Below are 25,312 nucleotides of genomic sequence, written 5' to 3'. Positions count from 1 at the left end.
AGGACAGAGCAGGCTAGTCGAGAGGACCAATCAGAGACCTATTTTCGCCCTTTCACGCCGTCGCTCCCTGCGTCGAGACACAATTTTGGGGAGGTGCCCCAGAGTACCTGCGTGATGGGGGGGGCTTCACTACGTTAACTGCGCGGCTCACTGCATCATGATGCAGTGACGCTGATCTCGAGGCATAAACCACCCTTAACTGCTTACCCATGACTGCCACAGAAAGAAGGAATACCTGGCGGGACTTTTGACCTCACTACAAAGGGCATATCAAGACATTAATGTCAGCACGCTAAGCCCCTCCATATATGGCCTTTCATGCCCAGGGGGCACCCAGGTTCAAATACGGCCTGGGTCATTTCCCAACCCTAACCCATCTCTCCACACTCACTTCCTGTCACACCTTCACCGTCCTATCCTAGCCATTCTATAAATCTGGACACCCAGGGTTGTTTCCTGATCCTTCCCGGTCACTCTCCTGTTAATTTACAGTTTCTACCGCACACTTTCCTGTCAATAACAGCTAAAATGCCCCAAAATGCATTCTTCTAACAAAAATGTACGAAACAATAAGACTAATGTCTATTGTACCACCAAACTCTGCTAGTTGGCATCGGTTACACTAGCTGTGGGATTCAAACCTGCAACTCCCTAGTCACTGGTCCACCTCCTTAGCCACCAGACAGCCCGGCAGAGACACTAGGCCAGCACTGGGCCAATCTAAGTAGCAAAACAGGCCAAACCATTCATTTTGAATTACTTTGTAATTCACGAATGGTGTGATTACACTTCTCTGAGGAGGGTTTAGTTGTCCACCAGACGCCTGGCCAATAAGCAAACACACTTGAGCGCATAACAACAACATACGTACGTCATGAACGTCAACTGTCAGCGGATTGGTCCACTCATTTCAAACCAGAGCTGAGCTCACTCCTCCAACCTAAGCCCTGCAGGGCATCGAGGATCCAGACCAAAAAAAATGGCTACCATCTAAGCCCCTTACTTAAGATGTGTTGTTTCCAACAGTGGAACGTTATAATAATCACTGAAAAAAACGTACGGTAACGCTTTAGAATAAGGTTCTTCTAATAAGCGTTTATAGTCACTAGTAAGCAGGTAGTAATACCCTTACAAGTGCCCAATAACATGCTTATTAACTTTGTTAACATCTTATAAGCTGCTTATTATGTGTTTATAGTGGTTTATTTTTTTAGTCTTATTATTTACATCGGTAAACATATCCATCTTGATATGCTGACTAATACTAGATGGGGAGGCGTTGCGAAAAACACAAAATTTTCAAGATGGCAAGATGTGTACCGATTTTCATGCTTTTATTCAAATAAAGTTACTCATCAGATGTTAACAACGTTAATAAGCATGTTAACAAAGTTAATAAGCATGTTATTGGGCACTTGTAAGGGTATTACTACCTGCTTACTAGTGACTATAAACGCTTATTAGAAGAACCTTATTCTAAAGCGTTACCCATTACCATTCTGGTAACGAATAATTTGTAACAGGGGCACTAAAGGCCAGCACTGAGCCCATCTACAGTAAGCTGCTTTACATCCAATGTAATAAAGACAAAGGGACAGGATGAGATGCCAAGGGAGCGAGCATGATGACGATGAGGAAGATGAAGAAGAAGAGGAAGAAGAAGAAGAAGAAGAAGAGGAGGAGGAGGATGAAGAAAACCTGGCAGGGGGCTGCTGGGAAGCCCACCTTTGATCTCCTTGGTGAAGCGAACCCTCTGCGAGTCGGTCAGCGTCTTGGGCTGCTCGTCGATGTTGCGGATGTCCAGGACCTCGCACATGAACTCAATCACCGGCTGTGCTTTGTAGAAGGCCGTGGCAGACACTGCAGAGAGGAGGAAGAGGGAGAGAGAGGGAGAGAGAGAGAGAGAGAGAGAGAGAGAGAGAGAGAGAGAGAGAGAGAAAGAGAGACAGAGAGAAAGAAAGAAAGAAAGAAAGAAAGAAAGAAAGAAAGAAAGAAAGAAAGAAAGAAAGAAAGAAAGAAAGAAAGAAAGAAAGAAAGAAAGAAAGAAAGAAAGAAAGAAAGAGAGAGACAGACAGAGAGAAAGACAGAGACAGAGAGAGACAGATAATTAATACTCAGACAGGGTCAGTCACGCGCCGAGTGAAAAAAAGAAAAGAAAAGTTGTATTGCAGTGGCAGTTGCAACATTTCGTCATTGTTTCTAAACCGTGCTCAGCACTATCAGTATTTAGCATGCATTAAGCACGCATTGAACATGCTCAGAGCTATCAGTATTTAGCATGCATTAAGCACGCATTGAACATGCTCAGAGCTATCAGTATTTAGCATGCATTAAGCACGCATTGAACATGCTCAGAGCTATCAGTATTTAGCATGCATTAAGCACGCATTGAACATGCTCAGCACTATCAGTATTTAGCATGCATTAAGCACGCATTGAACATGCTCAGCACTATCAGTATTTAGCATGCATTAAGCACGCATTGAACATGCTCAGCGCTATCAGTATTTAGCATGCATTAAGCATGCATTGAACATGCTCAGCGCTATCAGTATTTAGCATGCATTAAGCACGCATTGAACACTGATCCCCGCTCAGTGCACCGTTTACTGGCACACATTAAATAAACATCAGTCCAATGATTTCAGGCAGCAGGACCAGGTGTGTACACTAAGAACATAAACCAGGCTTAGTTGACCTGCAGCAAGTGACAAACCTGCTAGTAGCCTAGATGTACCTGCAGGTATCATTTAGTTAAGAAAATTAGGACCTCAGGCTCTAATATTAGATGATTTACCTTAACCTGGTTCACTAATGAACCAGCTTCTTAGTGTAGCCTCCTGGTGACATCTGCCACTCAGACATTTTACATGAGTTACAGGTGTGTGACGTCACCTCAGAGTCTGAAACTTTTAGAGGTAGAAAATAACACTAGAGAGGACACAGCAATTTGCGACAGCACTGGGAAATGGCAGATGGAGCTTCCTAACATCCGTAGGTAGTGTAGGTATCTTCAGGCAATGCAAGTCAATGTAGAACACGCCCACCCCTGTCCAAAAATTGACTAAAACTGTGTGAATATGAAGTAACACATTAATCAAACACCAGATTTGAAATGGCAGGCTAAATATCTACTAAAATCATGAGTCGATAACATACATTTAAAAATCAAATAATATCTTTTATGAACATAGTTAGCAACACACTTCAACTATTGTCCTTGTATAGAGTGTTGATGGACATTTTCACATGATTAAGCCATTTTTGACAGAGGTGAGCCTCGTTCTCCGTTAATTTCCATTTCTCTGATCTACCTACAGATAATGGCCGCTACAGATTGCCGTAAAAAGGGGGGCGGGGTCCTCTCGTGTTATTTTCTACCTCTATGCTGAAACTACTACTAGGGTCTCACTAGCCCACCCTGGTGGGCGCGGCTGGTAGTGCACCCTCTCCTCACCATCTATGTTGAGCATCATCTTCCACATGGCCGGCCTGACGGACTGATGGAAGCCGAACCAGACCTCCCTGCCCCCGCCCAGGGGATGGTAGTACCCCTCCGGCGGCGAAAAGAAGGACCGTCCCACCGGAGTGTACCTGAGATGAGAGAAAGAGAGGAAGACAGAAAGAAAGTGAGGGAGAAAGAGGGAAAAGCGGGATGGTTAAAGATTTGGTAGTTAACACAGAGTCATTTTCATTTTCATTTTCATTCTGTATGAACGTTTCTCTTAGTGCTGTATTGTTTTTTCAATAGGTCCTCCCAAATAAACTAATCAAATGTGTGTGTGTGTGTGTGTGTGTGTGTGTGTGTGTGTGTGTGTGTGTGTGTGTGTGTGTGTGTGTGAGTGTGAGTGTGAGTGTGTGTGTGTGTGTGTGTGTGTGTGTGTGTGTGTGCTTTTATTTATTTATTTTATTTATTTACTATATTTATTTATTTATTTACGGGGAGTGCCTCTTGAGATGTGACATCTCATTTTCAAAAGGGTGTGTGTGTGTGTGTATTAAATCCTACCTCATGGAGGCGAGGTGTCTCATAGCTACGTCGAGGGCCTGCACGGAGTCGAGTGGCACCTGGAGCCGCCCGCTCACCAGGGTCTCCTGCAGCAGCCGCCATGACACCTTGGCCAGCCAGCGGATGGACACTTTGAAGATGCGGTCCTTCCCCTCCCCCGGGATCGTCACCTCGAAGTCCACCTGGCCAGGAAGAAGGACGACATGTGCGTGATGCTTCACGTGAGGTGCGGCAAAACACAGTATAGCTGGAATTCTATTTTTGTGGTGGTCGTGCAGTAGGCAGCCTGTGAGTGAGTGAGTGAGTGAGTGAGTGAGTGAGTGAGTGAGTGAGTGAGTGAGTGAGTGAGTGAGTGAGTGAGTGAGTGAGTGAGTGAGTGAGTGAGTGAGTGAGTGAGTGAGTGAGTGAGTGAGTGAGTGAGTGAGTGAGTGAGTGAGTGAGTGAGTGAGTGAGTGAGTGAGTGAGTGAGTGAGTGAGTGAGTGAGAGAGTGAGTGAGTGAGTGAGTGAGTGAGTGAGTGAGTGAGTGAGTGAGTGAGTGAGTGAGTGAGTGAGTGAGTGAGTGAGTGAGTGAGTGAGTGAGTGAGTGAGTGAGTGAGTGAGTGAGTGAGTGAGTGAGTGAGTGAGTGAGTGAGTGAGTGAGTGAGTCTGGAAGAAAAACAACTGTTGAAAGGCAAGGAAAGAAGCCATGGTAACAAGCAATGGCAAGCCTAAGTACACAGTGACGACGTGACTGTGTGTGGGTGACCATGTGCATAAATGCCACCTCGGTAAGGTAAGGTGACTTTATTTATACCAGAAGGTAGATTTGGTTGCAGGTGAAAGTACTCATGTCATGTTGGTAAGAAAATGTCACCACTGTTGTGAAAATAAGCTTGTTTCGTGCCTATTGTAGCCCTATGTATGCAGCCTCATTATGGGTCACCTACAAAAAAGAAACATTGCGCAAACTCCACGTGGTATATAATGACTGTCTGAGGATATTGCTGAAAAAGCCTAGGAGTTGCAGTGCTAGTAAATTATTTTGTGACTCAGGACTTTGTACTTTACCTGGTCTCTTGAGGAACCTAATGTTTAAGTTCATGTGCCGTCTGGATAAGTCTAAAAACTGTATTATAATGATTCTAACAAGCTCCAGATGCAGCTCTATCCGATATCAATCATATATGTGGAAGCATTGGTATGGCTGCCTTTTAAGACTGTCATGACAGATATGTTTGTATATGCTTAGGCATTATTGCTTGTAGATTTTTTTTCTTCTTCCTTTTCTTTTCCTGCCTATTTTATATGTTATTGTTTTTTATGTATAATATGATGTGTGTCTGCCTATTGGGCCTAGAGCCTGTAATAAAGTTCATATATACTAAAAACAAAACCACAATACTGCCGTCAATAAATAAAGTACAATCTTGCAGACACAACACAGTACTAATGACAGTGACATAAGACAGTAACAAAACAAAAACAAACAAATAAAATAAAAAAAACAGGAAAAACCTAGCCTACCTTCTCGCTGCCGATGGGCAGGGCCAGCACGGTGTAGATGTTCTTCTTGCCGTCGTAGACCGGCTTCCTGTCCCCAAACAGCTGGGGCTTAAAGTGCTGCACCATGTACTCCACTACCTCCCTGTGGACACACACAGAGAGACACACACAGCACATCAGACTCATGATACACACTAGGGCTGTAACGATATTGTATCGAACCGAGAAATCGTGATACACAGAGTCACGATACTGTATCGTGATACAAGGAGGCAGTATCGTGATATGCCCTTTTGACGTTTTGATACACATCAGCCCAGAAAACAACCACAAGGTATGAAGTGATAGTGCTTCCAAGCATCATCATTCTTATATAGAAACTTTTTAAAATTATTAGTAGCCTATTGTAACCTATTCTACCCATAAACTATCATAGTTTTTATTCATAACGTTTATAATGTTGGCAAATGTGAAATCATGGGGTGTATCGAACCGTAGGTCATGAATCGTGATACAAACCGAATCGTGAGTTCAGTGTATCGTTACAGCCCTAATACACACCAACACAAAATGCGCACACACACACACACACAAACACAAAACACTCCCTGTGGACACAGCAAGAGAGCACATCAGACTCATGATAACAACCAACATGAAATACACACGCATGCACACACACACACACCCTGTGGACACAGCAAGGGTCAGGCTCATGATACCCACCAACATGAACGCATGCACACACAGACAGACACACGGACACACGGACACACGGACACACGGACACACGGACACACGGACACACACACGGACACACACACGGACACACACACACGGACACACACACACAGACACACGGACACACACACTCGTCTTCATCAGACTCGTGATACACGGACACACACACACGGACACACACACACGGACACACACACTCGTCTTCATCAGACTCGTGACACACGGACACACACACTCGTCTTCATCAGACTCGTGATACCCATCAACATGAATGGACGCACTTTACCCACGCACGCACACACACATACACACACGGACACACACACGCAAGGACACACACGTGCACGGACACACAGACAGGGTGTGGGGTGGGACCGATACGAGGGATGGGGGGTAGGATCAAATTTCAGCATCCAACAGCTACTGGGCTGCATGCTGGTCGTATGAACTGGCTGTAGTGTGGAGAGACTGATGATGCAATAAACAAATTGATCAGACTGCTGCTGCTGGAGTGTTTACGGAAGCCAATAGAAAGGTTTATGACTATTGACTTGGTCCCAACTGTTTATCACTGCAGCCAACCAAGGCAACCAATAATGGAGCTCTGTGGTATGATCAGTGTGATATGATGAGTGAGGATCTAACTGGGTGTACAGCTGAGAAAAAAATTGAGACCACCTCGAAATTACCCGTTTTTCTGGTTTTACTGCTCATAGGCATGTGTTGCAGTCAAATGAACATTGTTGTTTCATTCTATAGACCACGGACAACATTTACTCCGGATTTCGAATGAAAATATTGTCATTAATATTGTCATACTGTTTTTGAAGTGGCCTCTCAATTTCAAAATTTCGCGGCTGTATATATTCATATCATATATGTCAATCTTAAGCTTACAAGGGTCGATATAATTCACATCTGTCAGGCATTTCATACACTTTCGGAATAACATATTTTGTTATTAGCCTTTGTTCTGAGAAGGCAGAGAAGGCTTTGTTGGTTAGAGAAAAAAACCTGCATGGGCAGCATGAAAAATCCTCCCCGAATGTTAGGGATGCACCGATACCACTTTTTTGAAAACCGATACAAGTACGAGTACATTAATGTGTGTACTTGCCGATACCGAGTACCGATACCGATACCTTTTACCACCAAAATACAATGAAAATAAATGCATGGCCTTGTTTTTTCCACCTGTGATATTTTTATTGTCCATTTCCATGTATATTTAAATGTTAGTAAATGTATGAGGTGGCACTTTTTTCCATGCTGATTTCAAGTCCACAGAACATGACAAGATTTTGCATTGTTTTGAGTAATAGTAGTACTCATAGCTGGTATCGGCAAGTGCTTGACGAGTACGAGTATAATGAGCAGTATCGGGAGCCGATACCGATACCAGTATCGGTATCGGTGCATCCCTACCGAATGTACTCAGCTATTGCTGGAATTCAGCTGTGGTTCATCTGGGTCATATTTCGGGCACATATGGTTCCAAATCGTACCGGATCCCTGTTGGTAGCCTTCTTTCAAATTTCATTTCATTTGATTTCACATGTGTCTGGCTGTTTAATTCTCATTTGTAAACAAACAAAACTTGACCAATGGGGTACGCAAGTCTCCACCTCTTCCTGTCGCCTCATGGGCTCATGGGTCTTTTTTTTTTTACCAGGCTTGAAATGAGTGGTTTTATGACGCCAATCCACCTATGCACCACATATCCACCATGACTCGCCCTGTTCACTTTCATTCACATTTTTTGCGACTTACAGTAACACCCCATATGATATTGCACAATATTTCTGGCATTTCTGGAACTTAACTAATGAGACTGCATTGCAATATGAACAACAAAGTTGTCAGCATCTGGGTGATTTATCTGACGATTGCTACTACTGTACTTGGCCCAAGATAGCTTATTTTGGTAACACTTTATTTTAGGGATACATCTATTAGCACTAATACATACAATATTAATGCCTGTATAAGTAACTTGTAAGGCATGTACTAAGCAAAATAAGACAGTTGTTAAGCAAGTATTCACAAATGTCTTGTTCATGCCCAATTAGGGATTTATTACTAATATAACCTTAGTAAGGACCAGTAAGCCTATATTTCTATTTATTAGTAAGTAGTAAGTGGCAGAATACAATGTGTATAAGCTCCCGACACACTGTGAACAAACCCTGAACAGTGTGAAAACAGATGCGAAATAAGGGTCCCTATTCTAAAGTGATGCATTGGTCAGCCCAGATGGCTCAAGGCCTCCGCACTACCAAAGTCCCCCTCTTTACCTAGGGGCCCCACACCACCCAGTCCCACACTATTTAGCCCCCCGATATACAAAGTGTAATGATATGTTAAATAGTCGATTTGTACCCTATTGAATCATCTATTTTTTTCTTGCTTCTGACAATATTAGGAAGGTAACAGGAGCCTATATATAGCAAGGATTGAACGTACACTTGTCAATGGCGGTGGGTTGGTGAGATGTCATTTTTTTTCATTTACCACTGAGTTTTAATTGTAAAAAAAAAACCCCACAATAAATGCAGAAGATTAGAATAATAGTTTTGAAGCAAAACTAAACTTTTCTTTTGTGATAATTAAGTTAATGTTTGAGAACATTAGCTTCAAGAAGTGTAGTGCATGATGGGTACGCAATCTAGGCCAACAGACAACCTACCCAGCTCTGAGCCTACGTCCTTAGCTCCTCCCCTCACTCGTGGCCATGCATTGCATTTCTGACTAAGGGCGTACCCATCATGCACTGCACTTCTTGGAGCTAAGTTTCTCAAACATTAACTCATTTATCACAAAGGAATAGCTTAGTTTCGCTTCCAAACTATTACTCATCGTTATATTCTGCATTTATTGTAGGGTTTTTACAAATAAAACGAATCGTATGAAAAAATGACATCTCACCATCCACCGTCATTGAGAACTTTATGTCTAATACTTGCTATATAATGCTTCCAATTACACTGAGGTATATTGAGTAGAATGAGTGAGATATACATATCTGATGAACCTAATGCAGAATTTGAAATGTTCTTACACTTTGATTCCCGGGAGCGGGGGGGGGGGGGGTTGGCTAGAGTGGGGGCTCTAGGTAGTTTGGGGGCCCTAAGCCATCTGGGCTGAGCAATGCATCACTTTAGAATAGGGACCCTTATTCCACATCTGTTTTCACACTGTTCAGGGTTTGTTCACACAGTGTACCAGGAGCTTATACACATTGTATTCTGACCCTTACTGCTTACTCATAAATAGAAATCTAGGTCTACTAGGTCCTTACTAAGGTTATATTGGTAATAAATCCCTTATTGTGCATGAACAAGACATTTGCGAATAAATGTCTAACAACCGTCTGATTTTGCTTAGTACATGCCTTACAAGTTACTTACTAGGGCATTAATATTGTATGTATTAGTGCTAATAGATGTATCCCTAAAATAAAGTGTTACCGTTATTTCCTGCAAAATTTGGACAACCACAATGATTAGATGCTGGATGTAAAGCCTTTACTATGTTTGAGGACATAAAGGACAAGAAGGTTTCATATAATTTACCAAATACAATGTTTAGGCTGAAAACATTGCTCATAAAAATGTGGAAGAAGAACAGGGGCCTATGCTAAGAATCTGGTTTACTCCTGAACCAGCCCAAGTTAAGAGGTAAATCATCTAATAGAAGAGCCCGGAGTCCTCATCTTCAAGAAATGTACAAATATTGTTGACAGAGTGAAGTTGTAAGCAAGTTGAAGCCTTCAAATCTTCAAACTTCAAGCTCTAAAAACAGAATCCAGCTTTTCACAATTGAGAACCATTTTGACTAAAGTAACCTGGATGAATACAATTAATAAGAGACGATAAGAACTATAATTGTATAATGAAAAAAAAGAAGAGATGTCCCAGCCAGAGGCATCAATTAAGTCTGTGCTTTCCCTTAATCCCCAGTCAACTCCATCTGCAGCAGCCTCATGCGAGCTCCCTGACGTGTTTTAAGTAGGCTACTCACCATGACACAGAATACTAATACATCTCTCCTCTCCGAGTAGGACAATAGCCTGGCTAGCTCCTGAGGCGGCTGGAGCTCCTCTGTCCCATTGAGAGGGGACACCAGCCATTGGCCATGCAAGACACAAAGGAACTCCACACATAAAGTTCAGGCAGTGAGTCACCCCACCCCCAACACACAAAACCGCACATATGCCAATAATATATAACCATTCCTAGGCCTCGGTTTAGGGCGAGAATTAAACACGTGTCCTGGGTGCTACAACCTTCAAAAGAGAAGAAAGGGCCGCAACTCTAGTCACCGTTTTGGATTCTAGTGCTAATCAAATGTTTTGGTCTTAACCTTCTTCGGTGTTGGGCTGGACATTCCCGCACCTAATCTTAAACCAGCTGCCTTGTTCATACCCTGCAGACCCATTTCTCAAAAGCACCGTTGCTAACCAGTTACCAACTTGCTAGGTCTCCAATGGGAATTTGCATTGTAACGAAGTAAGTTGCTAACTTAGTTAGCAAGTTCGATGTTGTCGAGAAACGCACCCTTGATTAGGAGCTAGAAATCTAGTTTGTGATGCCGACTGAAAAATACTTGGTTATTCTGCAAACCTTAGCGACAGCATAGACATCTGCAGGTTGATCCGGGTAACAAGTGGTCACTTGCAGTAAAGTACATAACCCGGTATGAACTAGGGCTGCAAATAATAATCAATAGGTATCGATGCATCAATCCTATGGCCAACAATCATTCTTATCTTAAGTATCGAAAATTATCGAATTGCTGGCAAAAGGCCCCGTGTTATGTCATAGTAGTGTAGTACTATGGTAGTTAACTCTTCAATGACTGGTGGAACAGGGTGTACATTATGGGGCTAATTATCAGAGACGGTGCAATACAGAGGAGACTGAGCCCTGCCAGCACCCTTACTGATGAAATACAGCCCATATAAACCCATTTACTGTTTGTACACAGATGTGACTTAATCGGGCTGCGTGCACATTATTGGAACGGAATCGACCATTTCCCGCACATTTGTAAAGAAACTAACCAGGCGTTTTTTTTCCAAGATAAGGAAATGTATGGTCACGATAACTTCAGATATGAAGTGGGCACCACAAACACGGGCATTCCTGATGATGTCCTCAGTCCAGTGGTACTTTTAATTGCTGTAACCACAAACATCCTATGCTTCTGGAACAGCCAATTCTCTCTCGGAATAGTGCAACACGTGTACTTTTTAGGATCTCTTACAACCGTACACACTTCTCTCTTCAGAGTCTGCGTTGTCTGTTTAGTGTGTGTGTGTGTGTGTGTGTGTGTGTGTGTGTGCGCGCGTTTGAGCCAATAATGCATGCGCAATCAGTGACGACGTAACTTCAAAAGGGGTCAATAGCTCATTGCTAGCTAATTGACCCCAGTGCAGCGCAGTGCGTGGGCCAACTGTAAATTTGCCCTGTGTGCGCATATGACCCAGAGTTGACCCCAGGAGACCCCTGCTACGCCAGGCCTCCGTGACAAATGAGGGCGCCAGCGAGACTATGCTCTGGCAGCAGTGGGAAAAAACACGAAACTGATGGAAGCTTCCTGCTCTGACCGACGACTCAAATCCTAATCGGACTTGTTATCGCCTCATGCTAGAGGCTCAAGGAAGGCCTGAGAGATGACTCTTAAAAATTGAGGAGGGAGGGAGAGAAAGTGAGGAAAAAGAGATACAGAGAGAGGGAAGACATGAAGTGAGGGCAAGGGAGGGAAAATGTACAGGCCGACATAGAAACCTCCTGTGTACGTCCATGTTTTTATGCTTGTTCATGTGCATTCAGTTTTTAATTGTTCATGTGTATTAGTACCTGTTGACACGTCGTGGGCACTTGTCAGGCTGGATGTCCACCTCATAGATTATGTCACATCAGGCTGGTGTGAGTGTGTGTGTGTGTGTGTGTGTGTGTGTGTGTGTGTGTGTGTGTGTGTGTGTGTGTGTGTGTGTGTGTGTGTGTGTGTGTGTGTGAGTGTGAGTGTGAGTGTGAGTTGTTATGCATATTCATTCAGTGTTATGCATGTGCATTCAGTACTTATTCAGTGCTACCTACCTGTTGACTCGTTGTGGGCACTAGTCGGGGTTGATGTCCACATCATATATCACGTCACATCAGACTAGTGTGCGCGTGTGTGTGCATGTGTGTGTGTGTGTGTGTGTGTGTGTGTGTGTGTGTGTGTGTGTGTGTGTGTGTGTGTGTGTGTGTGTGTGTGTGTGTGTGTGTGTGGGGGTGGGTGTGTGGGTGAGTGTGCTACCTACCTGTTGACGCGTCGTGGGCACTTATCGGGCTTGATGTCCACCTCGTAGTGGTAGACGTCCATCTTGGGGATCTCCACTTCAAAGTAGTTGGCCAGCAGCTTGATGGGCTTGCCCACCGTGCCCATGCCCGGCCGCCGCGGAGCCTGGAACACCTGCTGGAGGGGAGGGGGGTACGGCCCCCCCATGGGCACTGAGGTAGAGGAGAAGGGGAGAGGAGAGGGGAGAGGAGAGGTGGGGAGAGAAAAGCAGAGGAGAGGATATGAGAGGAGAGGAGAGGAGAAGGGGAGAGGAGAGGGGAGAGGAGAGGTGGGGAGAGGCGAGGTGGGGAGAGGCGAGGTGGGGAAAGGGGAGAGGGGAGGAGACAGGAGAGGAGAGGACAGGACAGGAGAGGAGTGAGGAGGGGGGAGAGGAGAGGAGAAAGGACAGGAGAGGAGAAAGGAGAGGAGAGGACAGGACAGGAGAGGAGTGAGGAGGGGGGAGAGGAGAGGAGAGATAAGGAGAGGAGAGGAGAGGATTGGATTACATTACATTACATTTGGCAGACAGTTTATAACCAAAGTGACTTACAATCGCAGACATACAGGTAATCATATCCGACATCACTAGCAGATACAAAGTGCATCTGCAGATAGAAAATGCTACAACAACAAATGCAGATGCAAAGAAGAGCTAGTTAATTTTTTTATTTTGTATTATTTTTTAGAGTAAAGTAGAGTACACACACATACACATCATTTCAAGAGTCTGGCCAAGGAATAGGCCAGCTCAAGCATTAGTGTAGTAGATAGCCATGAAAGAGGAGAGTCTTTACTTGCTTCTTGAAGGCCGAAAGAGATGGGAGGGGGAAGAGAGGAGAGGGAAGAGTGGAAAGAGGATGGGGAGGGGAAGAGAGGGGAAAGATGAGAAAGGGGGGAGAGAAGAGGAGAGGAGAGGAGAGTGGAAAGGACAGAGAGGAGAAAGAAGAGGGGAGAGGAGAGAAGAATGGAGAGAAAGAGGGAGAGGAGAGAAGAATGGAGAGAAAGAGGGAGAGGAGAGGAGAGGAGATGAGGGGAGATGAGAGGAGAGGAGAGGAGAGGAGAGGAGAGGAGAGGAGAGGAGAGGAGAGGAGAGGAGAGGAGAGGAGAGGAGAGGAGAGGAGAGGAGAGGAGAGAGGGATGTGGAGGGGCAGAGAGGGGTATAGAGATGGTGGACATGGAGGAATAGCGGTGTGGGCAGGTGGAAATGAGGTTATGGAGGCGAAAGAGAGGGATGGTGGCACGGGGAGAGGAGAGGAGAGGAGGGAGGGACGGGGAGGGCAGAGGAAGGGCAGAGAGGGGATGTGGGCATGGAGGAGATAAAGGGGGGGGGGGGGGGGGTCAGGTGGAATGAAGAAGGGTATCGGGGGGACAAGAAATGGGGGAGGTGCCAGGACAGGGGAGGGAGGGGTGGATAGAGGGGCAGAGAGAGGCGCTTAACACACACAGCAGTTTGAAATGGAGAAAGTGTGTGGCGTGTGTGTGTGTGCGTGGGGGGGGGGGGGGGGGGGGGGGGGGGGGGGGGGGGGGGGGGGGGGGGGGGGGGGGGGGTTGAAGGAACAAGAGAGCATGGAGCGGGCAGGATTGGAGCAGGATGGGGTAGGGGGTATGGAGGAAGGGGGAGAGTGAAGAGGTGGAGGCGTGGAGGGGTTGCAGGGGGAGGCAGGGGCAGAGAGGAGTGGGAGCATGGATGAGTAGCAGAGACAGCAGAGGGAGAAAAGAAGAGGAAAGAAAGAAAGAAAGAAAGAAAGAAAAACACATGAGTTGGTTTGAAGAGGGTGTCGGACGGAGGGAAAGGATGGGTGGGTGTGTTGGGATAAACAAAGTTAAAGTAAAGGGGGATAGGGTTCCAGGGAGGACGGCCATGAGAGAAAGAGAGGGAAAGAAAGGATGAGAAGTAAAGAGTAAAGAGGACGTAATTTGGTGCATTGGAGAAGGGATGAGAGAAGAAGAACAGATAAGAGAGTCATGTGTTGGAGGATAGGAATTGATTGTGGCATTGGGGTAGATGGATGGATGGATGGATGGATGGATGGATGGATGGATGGATGGATGGATGGATGGATGGCATTGGGATGCATGGATGGATGGATGGATGGATGGATGGATGGCATTGGGATGCATGGATGGATGGATGGATGGATGGATGGATGGATGGATGGATGGATGGATGGATGGATGGCATTGGGATGCATGGATGGATGGATGGATGGATGGATGGATGGATGGATGGATGGCATTGGGATGCATGGATGGATGGATGGATGGATGGCATTGGGATGGATGGATGGATGGATGGATGGATGGATGCATGGATGGATGGATGGATGGAGGCGTTTGTGAATTGAAGGGGGGGCAGGGAGAGACGGCGAGGATTAAAGGAGGCAGAGTGTGTGACGAGGAGCGGAGGATATGAAGAACAGACAAAAGAGTGGAGAAATAAAAGAGGGGGGACAAGGACGACAGGAGGGGGTGGAGGGGGGGAGGGGGGCAACGTAGAGCAGGACAGAAAGAGGGAGACGGAGAAAACAGACACACTCCGTTAGATTTCCAGTTTCCACACAAACACGAACATACTAAAGTAGAGTAGAGTAGAGCAACTTTATAGATCCCCAGAGGGAAATGAAGGCATCAAGTAGCTACCAATACACATAATGCCCTCATGAACAAGTCAAGACACACACAGACATACACAACATGCGCACTACACAACATGTGCACTAGTACACACTCGCTCCCTCAACAGAAAATGAATGCATTAGAGTTGCTTTGGTAGTGTCGACTTACTTCCAGAATTGGACATGAAATTGTTGCTTATGAAACTTATGCCAAACTCCATCTGCTGTGGCCATTACTCATCCCCACCCAAGAGGTAGGTTAAAGGTGCACTGTGTAGGATGTGGCCAGAGTAGGTATTGCAACTACCCTGCTCATTGAAACTGTGCTGTTTATGGCCAAACATGATCTTTTCATGAATATTTACAAAGTAATAAACCAATATTTACTAGTATGACCGAAGTAACAATTTCCGCAGCTAAAAATGGCTATTTCTTGAAATTCAAAATGTCTGACCATGGACATGTATGAAAAGTGCAATTTTCCCAGTCATAATGAATACTTAGAACTTGATGGTGGTGGTAAGTATTTGTTTAAAAAGTAACACTTGTGAAAGGGCAGCATGAATTCTGGAAATTAACTACAAATATTACACAGTGCACCTTTAATATGCATTTTTCTTTAAACACGGAACACCATAAACTCATTCCAATTTGCCGCTTTAGGTCACATACGTACATTCCGTAAGAGACACTGTGTGTAGTTTATGAAGTTTACAGTTTACATAGGCCAATATTGGTTCATTTAAAAAAACAATCAAGTTACATAGACTTGTTGTCAGCGCTTTCATAGGCCTTGAGGTGTGCACTGTGTTGCTCCACAAAGAACAGCTTTATCAAGCGATGGCGACTACTACGGGAGGGAGGGAAAAGGGATGAAGAGAACGAGGGAGTGACTCTTCTGGCAGAGGAGGAGGATGATAAACTATGTGAGAGTCGGAGCACGAGAGAGAGAGACAGAGAGAGAGAGAGAGAGAGAGAGAGAGAGAGAGAAAGAGAGAGAGACAGACAGACAGACAGAGAGAGATAGAGACAGAGAGAGAGAGAGACAGAGACAGAGAGAGAGAGACAGAGAGAGAGACAGAGACAGAGACAGAGACAGAGAGAGAGAGAGAGAGACAGAGAGAGACAGAGAGAGACAGAGAGAGAGACAGAGAGAGGGGGGGTGGCTGAAAGGTAGAAGGAGGAGTGTTGGAGGGAGATGGGATGTGTGGCTAGAAAGGGGCCCCAGTGCCCTGCGCTGCCTTCCCCTCCAACCCTACAGGACCCTCCCTCCCTCCATCACAACAAAGACCCCAGCTGCCCTCTCTCCCATTAGGAAAACAGCACAGAGAGAGAGAGAGAGAGAGAGAGAGAGAGAGAGAGAGAGAGAGAGAGAGAGAGAGAGAGAGAGAGAGAGAGAGCACCAAACAGGAAAGGAAACAGGAAGACGAGAGAGAGGCGAAGAGTGAGAGCAAGATGGAGAGAAACAGAAAAACAAAGTGGAAAAAGACAAAAGGGAGAGGGACACAGAGAGAGACAGACCGCCAGACAGAGGGACAGGAAGAAAAAGGGAGGGCCTAAACGAAAGATAGAGACAAGAAGAGAAGAAGAAGAGCCCACCGCACCCCATTCCACCCCACCATACCCCTCAGCCACACACACTAATACGAGGACGAGGACGAGGAGGGGAGGGCCCCCAAAACGCATTCCCAGGCTCACCATGACAACACCCCGGCAACACAGAGCATTGTCATGGAGATAAGGAAAGCTGGGTGTGAGAGGAGGGTACGGCTGTGTGCATGCATGTGCAGCGCGCATGAGACGGAGATAAAGACAGCATGCGCGCATGTGTGTGTGTGTGTGTGTGTGTGTGTGTTGGAGGGGGTTCAATGTTAGCAATCTTGGTCTTATTCATTCGGTAGCAGGCATGACAGGGCCGGTCCCGCCCCACAGGAGCCCCCAGAGCCCAGCACATCAATCTCCCAATCTTCCCACCAGCCCACCGCATCCCACCCACCCCACACACTGACCCACACACTCACCCACCCCTATTTCATTAGGCCAATCAGGCAGTTGTGTTTAAAGGGCCGGTCAATGCCACGCCAGGCTCAGGCTCAGCACCAAAACAAAAACAACTACACGAGCCACCCCTCGATGGCAAGCAAGGGACAGACAGGACGACCGTAGATTTGATTATTTGAACTGGAAAATAAAACAGACTTCATATTTATATAAAAGCCAACAAAAAATACTAGAATGGCTGATACCATATCAACATGAAGCAATCACAAGTATACTAAAGGAGTGATGTAAAGCAACCTTGGGATGCTGGGCGCTAAAGAAGGCAATAAATAACAAGTTATTATTAAATAAATCTGATATTTGAAGTTGTAGCAGAATCGTTTTTAAGGGGCTTTTTATGCCTTTATTTGACAGGACAGTTGAAGATGGTGACAAGAAGCGAATGGGACAGAGAGACGGGAGGATCGGGAAATGACTCGAACCGGGGTCCCTGTGGGTGGGCATGCAAACCCAAATGTGGGGGACTTAAAGATCAACTTCCACTAAAAAACGTTTTTACTTGCTCCTTTTGTGAAACGGAGTGTCACCCCTAGTTATATAGACATGCTACGCTTTCAAGTGGTGCGTCACCTCCACAGGCCGTGTTTCCCAATTTACATAAACAATATAGAGCCAGGAGCGAATCAGGAAGAGCCTATACACTTTACGTCACTTCGAAAAAAGGCCTTGCCCACATACCCGCCCTAGTGCCGTTTTTCCGAAACCATCTTGAGTCATTTTTTTTCACAAGTTTTCAAAACAAGCAGCGGCTGGTGGTACAAAACCTTGATTAGCCTAGCTATTAGCTGGTTGCTACTCTCAGATACACACAGAGCAGGGGGAGGGAGCCAATCAGAGACACCTCATTTTCGCATCACGGATACACACTTAACGTCACTTCAAAAAAGGCGTTGCCCACTTGGATTTATACCCGCCCATAGATGTGCTGTTTTTCCAAAACCATCTTCAGTAATTTATTGTCCACAAGTTTTCAAAACAAGCGGCGGCTGGTGGCACAAAACCTTGATTAGCCTAGCTATCAGCTGGTTGCTACACCGATGCGTCACGGATATCCATGAGAAAGATCGGAAAACCCTGTTGTTTGTCTATCGATGAATTCGAGGAATTGTTGACATCCCTAAATCGAAGTAATTCTTCATGTTCTTCTACACTTTTGAACAAAGAAGCTCATCTGAAGAAGGTCGAAAAGCCTGAAACACTACACTATTACTGTTTTCAGGATGACCAGAGCCCGCACCAGTTACGTTCAGCACTTAAAATGCGAACCACCATAGCTAGGGAGATAGGTGACCCCATCTTGGAAAATGGGCAGCCATCTTCAATTTGAAGTGGCCCGCGTACTTTTTGAAAATAGTATGTCTAAGGAGTACCTGTACCGATTTTGGCGCTTGTATCACAAACTGAAGTATCGGGTCTTAAAAAGGCTCCAAGCCTCCTAGCTACCAGGGAGCTGTGGCACAGCGCGCTGGGCCCCCCATGTTTGGACTTGCATGCCCACGGGGACCCCGGTTCGAGTCCGGCCGGGATCTTTCCCGATCCCGCCCCGTCTCTCTGTCCCACTCACTTCCTGTCACCGTCTCAGACTGTCCTATCAAATAAGGGCATTAAAGCCCCTAAAAAATGAATAAAAAAATCTTAAAAAACTGCGAACCACCCAGGTTCATACCGGGCTCTACATTTTTCCGCGCGTAACCGTGTTACCCAGATGAACCTGCTGACATCCATGTTGTCGTCACGGTTTGCGGAGAACAAAACAAGTAGTTGTCTGTTCGCATTGCGATTCAACTTTTCGGTTGCGTGAACACACCAGTCGGTTTGCGATTAGGTGTGGGAACGGGCACCTGCACAGTTCTCAGTCGGCCTGAATGCGTCACAAGAGCAATGCATGGTCATGGGCGGTGTGCAGGATTTGGTCTGACACTACTGCAATGAACCATAACCATGGTATATCAAATGTCCCTTATGGTGGTATGATGCAATCCGTATGGTGGTATGATCTAGTGTATGGTGTGAATTGAAAAAATACAGTCAAAGTCATCCAATGTGTGTCCAACTTTATTCAGTGGCAACTGGGAAGTCTGATCATGCACAAAATACAACAACTAGAGTAGATGCAGCAGTAGCTCCCAGTTCATGCTGACTCCTGGTACCTACACCTGCACCTGCACATGTGCTGACTGAACTTTTACGAATGCACAACACACCAATTACTCAGGGCTGGGCACTGGCACCTAGCCTGGTCCTGACCATCCCATAATGCGACCATTTCATTTCGTATTCATGGTCTGGGGGTTGTTTGATCTGACGCGATTGCAGGAAGCAAGAAGTTTGCACTCAGTTCTGGTTTGAAATTATTGGACAACTCTTACCCAATCGCCGACAGTTACTCAACAACAACATAGCGCAGGATTTTACGTCATCGTCAGGAGCGTCCTCCCCCTTTCGTCCCCACCAACCTGTCTCTAAGCTTATTACAGAAAGACATGTTGAATGACGGGACTGATTTCATTCCATGTCAATTCACACAGGTGATCCTAATGGTTTTGGAGATTTTTACAGGCAGTTGTTTACAAGCAGGTTTGGACATCTCTAGCTGTAGTTCAAAGATAGACACAGGCCTTACAAGACTTGGTCTGATCAAGAGCATAACAATAACGTTTCCGAAATGGCATGGTTGACCTGCCTCCCTAAGTTTGCTACTGGTTGACTGGTTTCCAAAGTGGGTGGAGTAAGTTCCAGGTTTTTCGTGAGATCAGAAATGATATTTACATTGCTCTTGGCCTGACTAGAAGCAACGCCGAAAGTGTTGCGTCACTAGAAGGGCGTGGCCTGGCTACTTTATCACATCCACCTCCAGAGCTTAAACACAGGTAAATTCAAAAAAACTTACAAAAGAAAACTGTGGCTACTAGGATGAAGGTTGAAGAGCTAGCTTAGGACTCGAGGAAACCACTAGCTACCGTGGTCGCCCTTTCCGACTTGCACTCGCCCTTTCCGACTTGCACTCCCCCATTCCTCGGACTTGGCTTTCCTCCGCCTCCTCCAACATCAACTTCTCCTTCCCATTATTCACTCATTCACTCTTCTCCCTGGCAACACCAGTAACACACATGCTGCACCCAAGGAAAGCAGATGGTTTGAAAGCAGTAGCCAGAGCACTGAGCGTCACTGGTGAACAATGGCCACTACACGCTTGCGCACACACTACACACACACACACACACGCACACACACGCACACACACGCACACGCACGCACACACACACATACACGCACGCACACACAGGGCCTGAAACAGAGCGACACGGAGGCTGCCCATTCAGTTCAGGATGCAGGATCTGCCAACAGCACCCACCTGGCTGTAGCTGGCACCAGGACCTCCAGCTGTCTGACTCTACACGCCACTAAGTGTGTGTGTGTGTGTGTGTGTGTGTGTCTGTGTGTTTACTGGAGAAGGATTTTTTGAGTGATTGATAGAGGAAGGGAGTGTGTGTATGTTATTTTGTGTGTATGTGTGAGTGTGATTTCATGTTCATGCAGGCAAGAGCCTTGTTGTGTGTGTGTGTGTGTGTGTGTGTGTGTGTGTGTGTGTGTGTGTGTGTGTGTGTGTGTGTGTGTGTGTGTGTGTGTGTGTGTGTGTGTGTGTGTGTGTGTGTGTGTGTGTGTGTGTGGTGCAGACAGAGACTTTTGAGAGTTTCGTTGAGTGACTGAGTATGCAGGCAGGCGGGCAGGCAGGCAGACGGGCAGGGCTTGCTAAAGGCACCACCTGGTATTCCCCCTCTCCATTCTTCAGCCTCTGACCTCTGACACACCACTGTTCAGGGTCCCATTATTGGACGACGGGCCTTCCACAGTCGCCATGGTGACCCCTATTAAGAATTCTCTCCCCAAGATTCTGCTGGATACTGGCCCATCAGCGTTTTAAAGAGCTGCACACACTGACAACACACTACAAAAGACTCCATGAAAAGGAATAAGCCTCATTTCAGGAGTCTCATTTCAATATGTTGGTGGTAGGACAATAAATGGATGCAAAAAATGTTTGCATCTGTAGGTGTTTGCTTTTCTGTTCCATTTATGACTAAAAGACAACAAGATACAAAAAGAGTGCTTGTTTGTTTGGGTGTCCTATTTCAATATTCCTATTGCTATTGCCATAGGACAAGTTCAATTTTCAAAGTCTAATATGTAACTGATGTTGTAAATGGATGAGGTGCAAAGGAACATGGAACATCTGTGAACATCTGTGATAAACCTCCATAAACCAAAGCAAAGAAGACAAAGCTAGTCAACAAATAGATGCGCCAAACTAAGCTAACTAACAAAGCACTGAGGGAGCTGGTTCTAATAGCTCTTCTAGTAGAGGTTTTACCTCTTAACTTAACTTGGTTTAAAACTGAAGCAGCTTCTTAGTAGGTCTCTGTGGTCTATTCTCCCCATGCCCCAGCTGAATATTACTCAGCCCTTTATATGACTTACAGACACAAGGTGAGCTGGTGTTGTGATGACTAGGGGTGGATTCCAAATGGGAAAGGTTGCCGTCCTTCCAGTGAGCTAACTGGACGTCAAGTCATCAAGTGCGATTCCAAACGAAAACTTGCTTTATTTCCTTCTTTGGCAGTGAACCGAATTTGTGGGCGTGACGGGGATATTTGAGGGCAACATCAGATGCTGACTTAGTGCTGCCTTATACCCAAAATGCTGTGCACCACCTCCCTCTCAACGGGGAACCTGAAAACAAACATGGCTGCCGCCCAAGCTACTACCTTATGTTCTTTATTCTGACACTTATTTACTTAGATATTGAGAACCGAAGCGATAAGTCAACATTGTAGTATCTAAATATGATGTCGCTAGATCTACAGTATTTTCAGCCTATTTTACGATTCTGCCATCTGGCGGCCTTTCACCGCTCAACTAGCCTGCGGAAGCTAAGCGTTAATGTGATGAACGAAACTCCTGCCATAGAATCACCGTAACATCAAATGCGCAGGGCAGCACTCTCGTTAGTGCCGTTCGGACCGTCTCATCAGATAACTTCACGACGGAATTCATATCTTATTAGGCATGAAGCCACTGCCTTCCATTTGGAATTCAGCCTAGGACTGAACAATTCATTAAAACACACCTGGGGTGCATTTCTCAAAACCATAGTTGCTAACAACGTTATCTATTTCGTGGTTTTCAATGCACTTTCCCATTGGCAAATACCCAAGTTACTAACTGGCTTACAACTACGCATTCGAGAAACACACACCTGAGCAGGTGTAGAATGAAGGGTCACGTGAAACAGGCCACAACTTCTTCCAGATAACCACATTAGGGGTGTAACGATATCGAACCGAACCGACGTATCGTACCGAAAAGACCTGTACCGAATCGAACAGTGCTGTACCGAGTACCGAAAGGTTGAGTAAAAGGCTACTCTGTTCATGTTTTTACATTATGCTGCTACTACATGCAGAGGCTCGTGCAGAACCCTGAGAGAGAATGCAAGAAAAAAACAGGTGTAGAGGCTTGGTCTTTGTGAAACCTTGAGGAGAAAGTACTATTTCTTACACTGATGAAATCTCCGACCCAAAGTAGCATGTTGAATGTATTTCATTTTTTTCGTTTGTATTTTGACAATATTTTGGTGAAATTTACAACGTGCTGAGGAAGAAAATGATTTTCGTTCCCATATACTGTACCGAAAATTTACCGAACCGTGACCCTAAAACCGAGGTACGTACCGAAACGTGATTTTTGTGTACCGTTACACCCCTAAACCACATGCATGATGAACATTCAGGTCAGGGTGCAGACCTACCTCCTTCCACGATTAACCGAAACACTAATTGAGCCAACAATCACAATTTCTAATTCCCTATACATAATGAAAATAACTGTTCTCCTCATTTGTTCTGTACACTTTTTTCCATCATACTCTGCTCATGAAGTTATCCGTCCAGTCCCTAACCCCACAGGGAAATGCTGGCCTGTCTGCTCGTCTGCCTGCCTGTATGTCTGCCTGCCTGCCTGTTTGCCTGCTTCTATGCCTGCCTGCCTGCCTGCCTGTATGTCTGCCTGCCTGTATGTCTGCCTGCCTGCCTGCATGTCTGCCTGCCTACATGTCTGCCTGCGGTGTCTGTGGGTCATCTGCTGGTGACGCCATTACACACACACCGCATATATGGCTATAGACTGGTGATGGCCAGGTGGCCATCTCTTAGCCTGGTTTTACCTGTCCAATTCAACCAGGTGATTGGCTGTCATGATTTTACCTACCCAATACAACCAGGTGATAGGCTGGCCTGGTTTTACCTCTCCAATTCAACCAGGTGATTGGCTGGTTGCTTTGAGTGGATGCATACGGTGTGGACGCACGGGATGGCAACGACAGCCCTTGGTAGCTCAAGACATCAGTAACTCTGAATTAGGCAGTCTGAATGGGTGCAGCTATACTGCGTCCTAGGACCTTGAAGTGTGCTGGCCTTTCAAAACTTTGCAGAAAGACATTATCTAAACCATCAAGCTACAGTTACTGGAGTCTAATGTAATGGTTGCCAACTAGTAGAGTTTGCCGGTAGTGTGCTGATTGTGCGTCCCATGCCCGCATTAAAGTGTTGACTGGCAGGTCGCGTGTTCAAGCCCCGAGTGTCAAACTAGAGCAGATGACCTCAGTTACATGAAAGGGGCAAAGGGTTGATGTCAGTTTATTATACACTGTCTATTTGTAGACATCACTGCACACACACACAGATACTGTGTGTGTGTGCGTGCGTGTTCTTGGGAGTGGAATGCTGATTATTGCTGCAGGCACTGCAAGGCACTTTTTCAATCAATCTCTGGTCACATCATAAAAACATGCACAACAGCTGCAGACTACGACCCCGGATGATGATGATGGTTCTATTCATGTGCAGAACTGAATTTGACCTGTAGATGGCGCTATGACAAATTTAGCATTAGTACCCTAAGTAGCCTAGTGTGATTTCATACTTACTGACCCTACCCAAGGCCGTGGCAAACTTCATAAGGTAGAGAACAGAAGGGACCGACCATTTCCAGGAATATATTGTTGGGTTGGTTTAGCCAATTATTTATTTATGTCACTGCAGTGATTACATAACCCCGCCTAAGCAATACTGGAAACGTGAGGAGCGGATTCAGCAGTAGCCCAATTGCAGGAGACCCTTAGCCTCATTTTAACAACAAAAACAGAATGCATGTCTTGAAGCTCCGCTCGTTGATGCGTTTTTTGGGGAGGTCCGATGTTGAGCCCAGGCAGCTGCTCCGGTGGAAGGCGGGATTTACCTCCAGCATCCAGCGTTACGGTTAACTATTCCCACGACCCCCCTGCCCCCGCCCCTGACCTCCTACATTGTCAATGCGATCGGTGCAACCCCGTCAATATTTTTTAACAACAAAGTCATATATGTTTTAAGTGTCTTCCTAATCATGTCAATGCTGGTCTTCACTACAATGTAATACGCGTTCTAGAGGGAATGGGAGGTGGGTTCTATCAACACAAAACACAAACGGCACGCTTTTAAAGCAAAATAAGTAATGTGGGGTCCACCCGTTCCCCCATTTTCATTTTCGGTGGGCTACCAGCCCGTCCGAATACAGAAAGCTATTGCAGAAGGATAAAAATGAAAAAAGACCTACCAGCGCCTGATGGCCCCGGCTCCATCCCATCCACTTAGCCGCGCTGGTTCAAAACAGTCCAACGCTAGATCGCCACAACGCCGGGCGCGTCAGGCTGGAAGCGTTTCAGACTTCCAGCCTCCACCTCTCGGCGTGCTGGCTTTTCCTTCCTCGGTAACCCCCCGCCCCTATCCCTGCGGGAACCCCCAGACCCGCAGAGTTGTAGCTAACGACAATAGCTCCCGTGCTTGCTTGTCTCCCAAAGCAGTACTAGGGCGAGGGCTCCGAAAATCCGTCTCCCACCCTCTGTGTGTCCTCGGTCTCTGCAGTCTGCTGCTCCGGATAGACCACTCGATATGCCCGCGGCGTTGTATGGTGCGGTAGTGTGCTGCACGCCTGCTCACCGTTCAAGCAAGATTCTCCAGTGGAACAAAAACTGCCAACCCTTCA

At 45.9% G+C, this 25,312-nt stretch overlaps 1 protein-coding gene across 2 annotated transcripts in view; it reads right to left on the bottom strand.

Annotated features, from left to right (window-relative positions):
- The window catches only part of ago1 (argonaute RISC component 1), a 43,805-nt gene extending 18,493 nt beyond the window's left edge, over positions 1-25,312 (bottom strand). Inside the window, exons 1-6 of one of the 2 annotated variants that reach the window (XM_063198751.1) lie at positions 24,884-25,312; positions 12,541-12,730; positions 5,514-5,634; positions 4,010-4,191; positions 3,458-3,594; positions 1,699-1,860 (exon numbers count right to left, since the gene is read on the bottom strand). In XM_063198751.1, the coding sequence (XP_063054821.1) occupies positions 1,699-1,860; positions 3,458-3,594; positions 4,010-4,191; positions 5,514-5,634; positions 12,541-12,730; positions 24,884-24,908 (817 nt within the window). In that variant the 5' untranslated portion in view covers positions 24,909-25,312. The remainder of the gene's footprint in view (positions 1-1,698; positions 1,861-3,457; positions 3,595-4,009; positions 4,192-5,513; positions 5,635-12,540; positions 12,731-24,883) is intronic. The other variant, XM_063198752.1, reaches the window with a different exon arrangement.

Source organism: Engraulis encrasicolus, chromosome 5 (genome assembly GCF_034702125.1).
Source record: "Engraulis encrasicolus isolate BLACKSEA-1 chromosome 5, IST_EnEncr_1.0, whole genome shotgun sequence".
Taxonomy (NCBI): Eukaryota; Metazoa; Chordata; class Actinopteri; order Clupeiformes; family Engraulidae; genus Engraulis; species Engraulis encrasicolus.
This window is presented reverse-complemented; position numbering and strand designations above follow the sequence as displayed.